Here is a 10,356-nt window from a genome sequence, read left to right as displayed (position 1 = left end):
ACTTTTTTTTTTTTTTTTTTTTTCTGTCACTCTAAATACTTCCTTGCTTGTTGAGAATGTTTCTGATGCAACTCCTCTCTCTCTCTCTCTCTCTGCCCAAAATATTAGGAACTGATCATGATCACCATCACCATCAAGAAAATCAGCGCAGTCAACAGAAGATTGTTTCAGCTCCTCGTGGAGGAAAGGTAAGTTCTTGGTGAATTTTATGGGATTATTTTTTAATAACCTCATTTCTTCAGTTTGAAAGTTAAGCAAAAGGACTGAAATGTTCAAATTAGGAAGTCATCGTTAATATAGGATGAAGAGAAAGGTATATTGATAGTTCTGATAGAATCCACACTTTATTAAAATCAGTTTTGAAGTTATCATAGGTGGGATTACACTCTATAAACTCAGGAAGGAGTTGGCTTCTTGTAACCCCAAAATCTTATCTAATGCACAATTTACTGTAAGCTGATACAGCTACATGTGAATGTACTCTCTTTTTATCATAGGATTTCATTCCCTATTATATCATTAATCAGAGTCGGATGGACTCCTAAAATCAGTCCCTTTTGCCTTGAGGCATTTGTGTCCTTGTTCTTCCAATGATTACAGGAGTTGGTTTTATGGGCAACGTGGAAGAAACTGTGAATGAAATTAGAGGGGGATTGCAATTCCCAATGTATAATGAGGGTCTAAGACATCCCTTTTTAGGCACATCCTTTTCCGGGCAAAGAACCAATATGATTTATTTTCCTTACAGAAATTACTGATTAATCCTTTAGACAGATAATTCTTCATTGCCTTATGCTATGTTGCTCTTTCTTCTTTTTGCCTCTTTTTGGTCCATCTTGCAGGATACTCAACCACATAAAGAATCTCTGTATTTGAGAATACAGTGGCTTTTCTGGGCGATTAAATTTATTTGGGGAATGCTCTGTTTTTTCCTTAGCTGAACTGTATTTAAAGATAGGAAAGATGAGTTTTTCAGAATGAGTCAGTTTTAGTGATGATCACCAGGAAAGTTCGAAAGCAATTCTTTGTTATGGTTTTCTTCTGAAAAGATTGATAGGCCTCCTTCATGGTGCATATTAGTTATCATTATCCATGATTTCCCCCCTTTATCTTTTATTAAATTTAAACACTAACTTAACCCCCTCCAATAAAAAAAAAAAAAAAAAAAAAACTACACTTCACTATGCATTGAAGTATTGCACTCCTGTACTGCCATGTGGCAAATAGTTAAGCAAAATGCTTCACTATGCATATTGACACGTAGGAGGACCGCGTGGAAAAATTACAATTCAATATGCCTAGTGAAGTGTGATGCTTCACCGTCTGCCACATGGCAGTACATGGTTGGAGCCACATGCTAGATAGCGAAGCATTATGCTTCTTGATGTAGATCCACATGCTGGCCTCCACTATCGAAGGAGGAAGAAGGCCAGCCAGACCAGCCAACCCTTGGGCTGATTGAGCCCAGCTGGCCTCCACAAGTTTTGACTATATGCTGGCCACATCAGCAGCCACTGAACCAGCGGAGGATGCCCTTGAAATTAAATGTTTGATTTCCAGTTTTGGGGTTCTAGATGACTCCACACATAGCGATCGAACCAGTCCTGCATAGCTGTCCAAAAGTTGCCAAATTGCTGCCTGCGATTTTTCTCCTTACAGTTGTACTTTGTCTTTTGTGTTTGGCTGATCAGACCTTGTTTGTTCAAGTCAAGTTAGCTTCTAGAAAGTCCTTTATGTTTTCTTAGGCTTTAAGTTAGTGGCTAGTTGCCAAAGTATGCTAGTTTCCTTTTTTTTCCCCCCCTATTTGGGAACTACTTGTATGTTGTAAGCTTTCTACTCTCCATAAAAGAGAGGTTGCTGTACCAATTTACAAATTAATGAAGACTTGAATGTTTGCAGCCATTGTAGCTCCAAAATTTCCTAAGATAGGATGGATCAACAGATGAGATAGCTATGGGTGAGGCCCAGGCTAAGATAGCCATATCCTACCCACATATATCACAACTCCATCCTTCCTTTTATTTCTTCTTATTTGTTGCTGTGAGAGAGTGTTTTGAGTGCTGTTCAAGCCTTCTTGAAGACCCAAAGCAAGGATCAAAGTTCAGCCTGAAGGACAACCCAACACCCCAAATCGATTTCAGATTTGTCAAGGTTTCGGACCAGATCGATATTGGCCAGAACTCCTTGATTAGCCAGGTAGTCTTCAAACCCTTTAAGGGTTTTATTGAGAACCTTAAGAGCTACCTTCGACCCGAAGGACAGAGCTGTTGGGCTTTCTAGTAGAAGCCGCAGGGTTTCTCCTTTTTCCCTGCTGAACCCTGACTTTGAGAGGATCGATTGCTGTTCTGCTGCTTCCAACTTTCAGCCCTGTTTCAGACACTGTTAGTGGACTTCCAGCAGTGTTTTAGGACTTCTTTTGATAGATGTGATAGTCCTAATACCCCTCTAACTTATAAGTTTCAGTTCAGCCCTTTTCTAGGCTCTATTTTTGGTCTACTGGTTCCTGTAGTCTGAGTTTAGATCTAATATTGGTTGAGAATTGTTTTACTACTGGGCTTTGTTTACCTAGGGTGAACCTACCTTGCATTACTTCTCTATGCATTGTGAAGCGTAGGAAGACCCAAAAAAAAAAAAAAAAAGAGACAACGTAATAATGCAAGAGAGACAAAAATTAGGGCATGGAAGGGGGGGGGTGAGAACCAAAATGAGAGTTATTTGGGATATTAAATTGTCAGTTTCATTGAGTGGACTCATCCTCGTTCTCTTCTCAATTAATATTTAAAATATATCTCTAGCCCCCTAAATGAATTATCTACAGAGATAACCTGTGGTCCAAGTGGTTTTTTTTTTTTATACAAAAATAACTAGCTACCTTATATCAACTAGGGCCTTCCTAGAGGATTGGAATTAGATGCACATAATACTTAGGTAACCCTCCTAGGCCCTAGCCATTGGAAGGTATACACATGATACTTAGATGGGTTTTATATAACCATTCTAGGAATGTTTGGGTACCAGAAAAGATGTGGCACTGTTTCTTGTAGAAAACTAGTTTCTTTTCTTATCTTTCTAGTATCCATGCATTGGTCGGACGGTCGCAATAGATAAAGAGATCTGCTCTATCTTACAGAAAAGAGTGCAGGAATCAGATGTGCTCAAAAGGGATTTTTGATGAATATTTTCTTGAAAATTGCCATGTCAGGAGAGCTGGAGGACATGGGAAATTCTCTTCTATAAGTTAGCATCGTTCGTGTTTTTAGCATGTCCCTGAGAGATATTGGTGCCTTGCCTTTTCTGTTTTCAAATTGGTTTTTCCTTCTATTGAAATACAAATGTGTCTCCTTTATGAACTCATAATTTTGAATTTCTGTCTTCTTATTGAGTCTTGCTTCTATTGTTTTCCCTTTAAGTCACCTTGTTAAAGCAGAAGATATACTATTGGTGGTAGTGATTGTTGTGGTTTCTGTTTCTTATGATGGTAAGATGTGTGCTGTTTTGTTAGTGTTGTTAGTAGTTTGCTGCTGTGATGCAAGACTATAATCACAAGTGATCCTAGTCCCAGGCAGGATCTGTAATTCTGGCTGAATAGGGAGAACACCTGTAGCCAAGGGTGGAACTTCAGCTGGTCCTGAAAAGTAGGTTGAGTACTCCTTTGGTGGTCCTTTACAAACCCTCAAAAGGTTCCTGTAATCAGATCTCAGAATAGGAAGATCAGAGGACAGGTTCCCAATTAGGAAAGTAGGGATGATCTTCAGGAACAGCAGCTTGAGGGCTCCAAAGGCCACCAAGTTTGGATCAAGTGGTCCTGTTGGAAGCTAGAATAAAACCTCAAAACTGTTGGTTGATCAGGATTCAGGGGTGGAAGATGTGGCCAAATCGATGGAGCTTAAAAACCCTGACAATGGCTGCAAGCCTGCAATCGATTCTGATCTCCTTGCCTGTGCTTGAACTGATCTGTAGGCTGAACTTCAGGTCTTTAAATAACTCTCAAACACTCTCTCACAAGGCCAAACAGAAATAAGAAAGAAGAAAAGAGAAATCGATGGAGGGTTGAGAAGGGGGAAGAAGAAGGTTAGGTTTTGGGCATCTCATGTAGGACCTCTCATCCAACTGCACCCCATAGAAAAATAGCATAAGCCATCTGTAAATCGTTCTTCATTAACTTGTTCAATTGATTACAGCAACTCCTCTTATATAGGAGTAAGTTCAGCTTGCAATTTAGAAGGTAATCAAAAAGGAAACTAACATAAAATAGAAACAAACTAGCTTAGGAAACTAAATACTGACTTTTACTCTTAAGCAAATATAGGAGACAATACTAGGGACCTTCTAGAAGGCTAACCAACACTTGTCCTTTGATTGGTCAACACACAAAATATAAGATGACAGCAGTGTGACAGCTCACAGGAGATAAAATTAGTAACTTTGGCTGCTGCAGCTGGCTGGATTGATGGGCAGCAAGGCAAGCTTCTGGAAGGCTTCAAGCTGGAACTAAAAAACTGAAGTAAATAGCCATAGGGGTGCTGGTTCGATGGCCCTACTATATGAGCCAGAAATGGACAAAATCTGGGGCCAGCTGGACTGTTTTGAACAGCCTAAAGGCTGGCTGGTCTGGCTGGCTGTTCTCTTCCTTCAAATGGGACCAGCATGGGGATCTTCCAAGGCCTATGTAGTCCTTTGACAAATCCTATCCACATCATGTTGCTTCGGTTTTATAGAAATGGCTCTTTGATGCCCAGTGATACTCAAATTGCGGTAACATTAGTGATCACTCAAATCTAACAGACTGTTGCCTGGTATAGAGAAAGAATATGTGCTGGTGAAAGTGCACTTGGATAAGTTGGGAGGAAATGGTTTTAAGATGTGCAGGGGAAAGCTATGCTCTTATCTTTCAAAACTCAATGCACTATAATCCAACAGGTTTATTTGGTCTTAGAATTGCTGTATCACTAGACATCGGTAATTCATTGGGCGACAGTGACTCAACTACTGCAGTCCTTTGGTTTTCATCTTGCTTTGCAGGACGATGGAGATTGATTAGGTTATTAAAGAGATTTAGATCTATCATTTACTTGATGAACACCTCCCTCTATACCTTTCTATTTAGCTGACTCTCTCAATGTAAAGTTAGACTTCTAAGGGCTGAGGAGGACTTTGTTGGGATTCCATGACAAACTAGAGGCAACTTGCAGGGCTGTTTCTTTGATGCTTTCTGTGAACCATATTTTCTTATTATGAAAGCTTAGGCATCCTCTGTTTTGTTTCTGCTGGAGCTGTAGTTTCTTTACCACCTTAACAAGGCTATGCAAAATTGAAATCACAAAATCCTTTGTGGATTAGTCATAACCAGTGTGTTGAAGTGACTGAAAAACAAGACTTTTAAAAAACTAAAACCCCTCCGTGGTTACTCAGTACATTTTTCTTTCTTTTTGCTTAAAAATCTGATTCTCAGCAGATGATGGTAAATTGGTAATATTCTCCGCTTCTGTTTATTTTTCTGAGTCTAAAATAAAGGTGGGAAAAAGATAAATGATAAGTTTGGAATCTTTAGATGCAGCTTTAAGATTCCAACTTGGGGATTAAGGTGAATGTACATTGTGCATTTATGCCTATAGATGACTATGGAAGCTCTTTGTTTTGTTTTTACATGACTTCGAATGGTTGTCATTGGAAGCTTTTGGTAAGGCTTAAGGGAAATTGCTTATAAAAGCTATTTTAAATATTTATAGTAGTAGTTGAAAGGCTTTTTTGGTAAGGTTTAATGTGCATTAATTTTTATAGAGCTCTTTTAAAATGTTGTTCTGTAGTCAGCTTCCAACTTTTGTTTGGTTGTGGTCCTTTGTAAGCAGGGAAAGTCTGCCAAAACAACCGTTAGACGAGAAATGTCTCCCCAGACTCAGAGAGCAACTGATGAGAAGATCAGAGAGATGAAAGATCAGGTTATCAGGGCCAAGGCTTTCTTGAACTTTGCACCACCAAATAGCAATTCTCATTTAGTGAAAGAACTGAAATTTCGAATAAAAGAGGTTGAACAAGCAGTGGGTGAAGCCACCAAAGATACAGATCTGCCTAGGAGGTAATTCTTCTTATCTTAAACTGGCATGAACATCATGTCAACGTTTTTGTAAAGGATAATGAATGGCTAGTTGTAAATTATAAAACTGGACAATTCAACTTAGTTAAAGCCTAATCCTGACCAATTGGATTTTGGCCAAGTTAGAGAACTGAAGAAAGATTATTCTGCACGAACTAGGCACCAGGCAACCTCTAATCTTAGACCAGAAAACTGTGCAGTGCTTTGCAGAAGATGAGATCCATGGAGACTTCCTTATCCAAAGCTAGTCGTGTTTACACTGACTGCTCTGCCATGGCAACAAAGCTCCGCTCTATGACCTATAATGCAGAGGAACAAGTTCGGGCCCATAAGAGTCAGGCAACATATCTTGTTGAGCTTGCTGCCAGGACTACTCCAAAGGGTCTTCATTGCCTCTCCATGCGGCTCACTTCCGATTACTTTGCTCTACTGCCTGAGGAACGAGAGCTCCCCAACCAACACAAACTGCATGACTCGGATCTTTATCATTTTTCTGTTTTCTCTGATAATGTCCTCGCATGCACAGTGGTTGTTAATTCCACCATATCATCATCTATGGTAAAGTTCTCTGCTTTATTATTTCTACTATATTATGAAGTGTGTTTTTGTCAGTTTTTTGTAGTTTTCCTTGCTCCTGCCTTTGACTGTGGCTTCCTCTGTACAACAACAACTGTGGCTTCCTTTGTAAATGCATGAAATAGGAAGCCTGAAATGACAACCACAATTGCCTGGACTGTGTCATTATGCTCTTTAGCTGTCATGTTTTAGCAAGACAAGCCAGATGCTAATGAGCAGTTATGACAGAATTATATGCCAAGCCATGTTTAAGTCTCGGCAGTACTTGGCAATGAACAAAGTACTAATCCTGCTCGACTCATTTCCAGGAACCAAGGAAAATTGTTTTTCATGTGGTGACCGATGCCCTCAACCTCCCAGCAATTACAATGTGGTTCTTGTTAAACCCCCCTGGTGAAGCCACCATCGAGATTCAGAGCATGGACAACTTTGAATGGTTGTCCTCTAAATACAATTCAACATTAAGAAATCAATACTCTCCGGATCCAAGATACTCTTCCGCGCTGAACCATCTCCGTTTCTATCTGCCAGAGGTCTTCCCTGAGCTGAACAAAGTTGTGTTTCTTGACCATGATGTGGTGGTACAGAAGGATTTGAAGGAGTTGTGGAGGGTCAATATGAAAGGGAAAATAAATGGTGCAGTGATGACTTGTCAGGAGGGTGAACCATCATTTTATCGGATGGATCTGCTTATTAATTTTTCGGATCCAACCATTTCGAAGACGTTTGATGCCACAGCATGCACTTGGGCATTTGGTATGAATCTGTTTGACCTTCAAGAGTGGAGGAGGCAAGACTTGACAGCTGTTTATCATGAATATCTGCAATTGGTAAGTGAATTCATTTGTGTTTCTGGAAAATACCGTATTGCTTTCATTCTCTTATATCTGGGGATTTTTCCCTTAGGCTGTGTATGGTTGACATGATGAGAGTGAAAGAAAGGAAAAGAGTAGATTGGAAGAATATTGAACTTTCCTCCATTTTATCTTTTGGGAAGAGAAACAGAAGAGAAGAAATAAAATAAAACAATTAATAAATTGAAAATAATAAAATAAACGAAGTCATCTTCATATTCATGTCTGAAGAGAAGGTTTGAGCATTTTTGTTAACCGTCAAGGAGAAGGGAAAACTGCCCTGCCTATGCTCCCCATCCAATCGCAGCTTGCACTGCAATGTTGTCAAGTTTGACTGTGACCTATCTTTTTCTTTTGGGTAATGATTTGATTGTGATCTATCACCAATCTATATATATATATATATATATATATATATGGGAGAATGGTTTCTGTCTAGGAGTGTGGGGGCTGCACCAGCATGGGGGCCAATGGCAGTGCACCTGGAAGCATCAACAGGGTGGGCATTTCCACCTTTCATTTTTTTTTTGGGGGGTGGGGGCGCAGGACGGTCATTTCCCACAACTCTGTGACTGGATGCAGCTCTGACACTCCCTGACAAACTATATATATGGAAGAAAGAATGCTACCCGCTATTGTGTGTTTATGCCTAGACATAAAGGGTGCAAAAAGACCATGCTGCCCCACGCTGAAGATGCTCCCGCATGCCCTCCCATTGGCCCGTGCGCTGCCGTGTGCCTGCACCAGCGAGGTAGCATTCTATTGCTATATATATATATATATATATATATATATAAGAAAGAGAGAGAGAGAGAGGGTTCTGCTGCCATTCCGGAATCACCACTGTGGTGCCATAACAGAGAGCATTTATTATGCTTTCACACAACAAATCATGGAATTCCAGAAGACAGAGAAGTCTTGTCATTGGGAAGATTTCCTCTGGAGCAAAACGATAATGCTAGTTGTCTTGCCAATTGAACACAAGAAAACCCAATTTTCCTGGTGGGTCCCACTAAGGTTTCTTCTCAGATTCTCTTTCTCCTCCCATCTGTGGCCAGCTGAATGCAACCTCAATGAAATTGTTTAGCCTTTCCAATATAAAATCATCTTAGTAGTTAGTACTTCTATCTGCTGTTGAACTGTTATTGGTTACTTCCTCCTTGTTCTCTTAGATGGTAGTTTTTCTTTTTCTTCTTTTTCCCCATTCCCTTGAGTAAAGTTAATCCCCCTTTGAGTTGTGCTTTCTTCCTTTCATTTCATTCATAATGAATAGAGGATCATGTTTTTAATATAACTGCTCTTTGATCCCTCTTTAAAGTCATTTAAATTTATTTCTCAATAGATGGTTACTTGCCTCCGAGTGTGTGTTTTGGTTAGAGAATGATCTCTCTTCAGTAAACAGTAATCACTACCTAGAAGATCTTATGGACCAAATTGGATGTTTCTTCAGTCCAAACTGTCAAATTAACATGATGTTCAGGATAAATGTGGGTTAATCGGTGAATGAAAGGTCACAAGTGGAATGGTTTATCTGGTGGTATCAACCATTGATCTAGCTGCATGTCTTCAGTAGGTCTATATAGAATAAGAGGAGGAGAAAAGGGGAAAATCAAATAATTCTTATGCACATATTGTGAGGTAGTTTGCTTTAGTTAGAATTTAATCACATTCTTACATATATATATATATATATTTGCTGAAATTAAGTGTGACTTTGGCCTATGTTAATCTAATCTCATTCTTAAGAATCTCGTATCATTTTCTGTTTTCATTCTTTATCCACTGCATGAATGAATATGTCCCACATTCCAATTTGAATCATGTATCACATGGATCCTGATATATGATTTCCTCTTTAAGTTTGTGCATGCATGTCTTCTTCACTTGAGTTCAAAATTCTGGGGTGTACATTTATTCATTCCTCCATGTGCTAATTGACACTGGAATGCTTCTTTTTATTTTTATATTTTTTCCGTGGGGGGGGGGGGGGAGAGAGGGAGAGGCAGGGAGCGCATATGGTGCATGGTATATGACTTGTGCAGGAACTCATTGCCTTTTGATAGTATATTTATGAGTAAATATCCCTTGTTTAGCACTTTATGATGCATGTATGCATGTACCATGGGATTTGATGTTTATTTTGTGACTGGAAATGGTGTTGCAGGGCAACCGTAGACAGTTGTGGAAAGATGGAAGTTTGCCTCTGGGTCTGGTTACCTTCTACAACAGAACAGTGCCTCTAGACCCAAGATGGCATATTCTTGGGCTTGGGAGTGACTTGGGTGTACGGAGGAGTGAGATTGAAAGGGCAGCTGTAATCCATTATGATGGAAACATGAAGCCCTGGTTGGATATTGCAATTGCACAGTACAAGGGCTATTGGACCAAGTATCTCAATTATGATGATCCTTACTTGCAACACTGCTATATCCATGAGTAATTGGTATTTAACATGGAGAACAAATGTCTCTTCTTCCCCTACTTCTGTGACTGCGGATGTAATACGGTGACCAGCGCAAAATTCTTCTTACACGGCATTTTTGTCATAGTAACCACGACAAATACTTAATTCTTTCCACTCTTCTAGGAATTCTTTCCACTCTTCTAGGCTCTTTCATGTAAATTAATTTCATTCCATTATATTCTAAATATCATTTGTCATTTCTTCTCATGGCCATAATCCTCTAGAGTTGAGTCAAAATTTAAATTAATAAATGTAGAAGGAATAATGAGTTCACGGGGGTAATTTTTGTAATGCTACTGGTTCAATGTACAAAAGATATTTCAGATATTCTTGATTGATTAAAGCCACTTATTCTTGCTTGGAGTTAA

General features: G+C 39.4%; 1 protein-coding gene across 2 annotated transcripts in view; it reads left to right on the top strand.

Moving 5' to 3' along the window:
• LOC122094003 (probable galacturonosyltransferase 6) overlaps positions 1–10,356 on the top strand; it is an 11,451-nt gene extending 1,095 nt beyond the window's left edge. Inside the window, exons 5-9 of one of the 2 annotated variants that reach the window (XM_042664579.1) lie at positions 109–188; positions 5,850–6,076; positions 6,283–6,652; positions 6,979–7,500; positions 9,689–10,356. In XM_042664579.1, coding sequence (XP_042520513.1) covers positions 109–188; positions 5,850–6,076; positions 6,283–6,652; positions 6,979–7,500; positions 9,689–9,964 — 1,475 coding nt within the window. In that variant the 3' untranslated portion in view covers positions 9,965–10,356. The remainder of the gene's footprint in view (positions 1–108; positions 189–5,849; positions 6,077–6,282; positions 6,653–6,978; positions 7,501–9,688) is intronic. The other variant, XM_042664580.1, reaches the window with a different exon arrangement.

This window comes from Macadamia integrifolia, chromosome 11 (genome assembly GCF_013358625.1).
Source record: "Macadamia integrifolia cultivar HAES 741 chromosome 11, SCU_Mint_v3, whole genome shotgun sequence".
Taxonomy (NCBI): domain Eukaryota; kingdom Viridiplantae; phylum Streptophyta; class Magnoliopsida; order Proteales; family Proteaceae; genus Macadamia; species Macadamia integrifolia.
The sequence above is the reverse complement of the archived record's forward strand: the minus strand, read 5'-3'. Positions and strand labels throughout refer to the sequence as shown.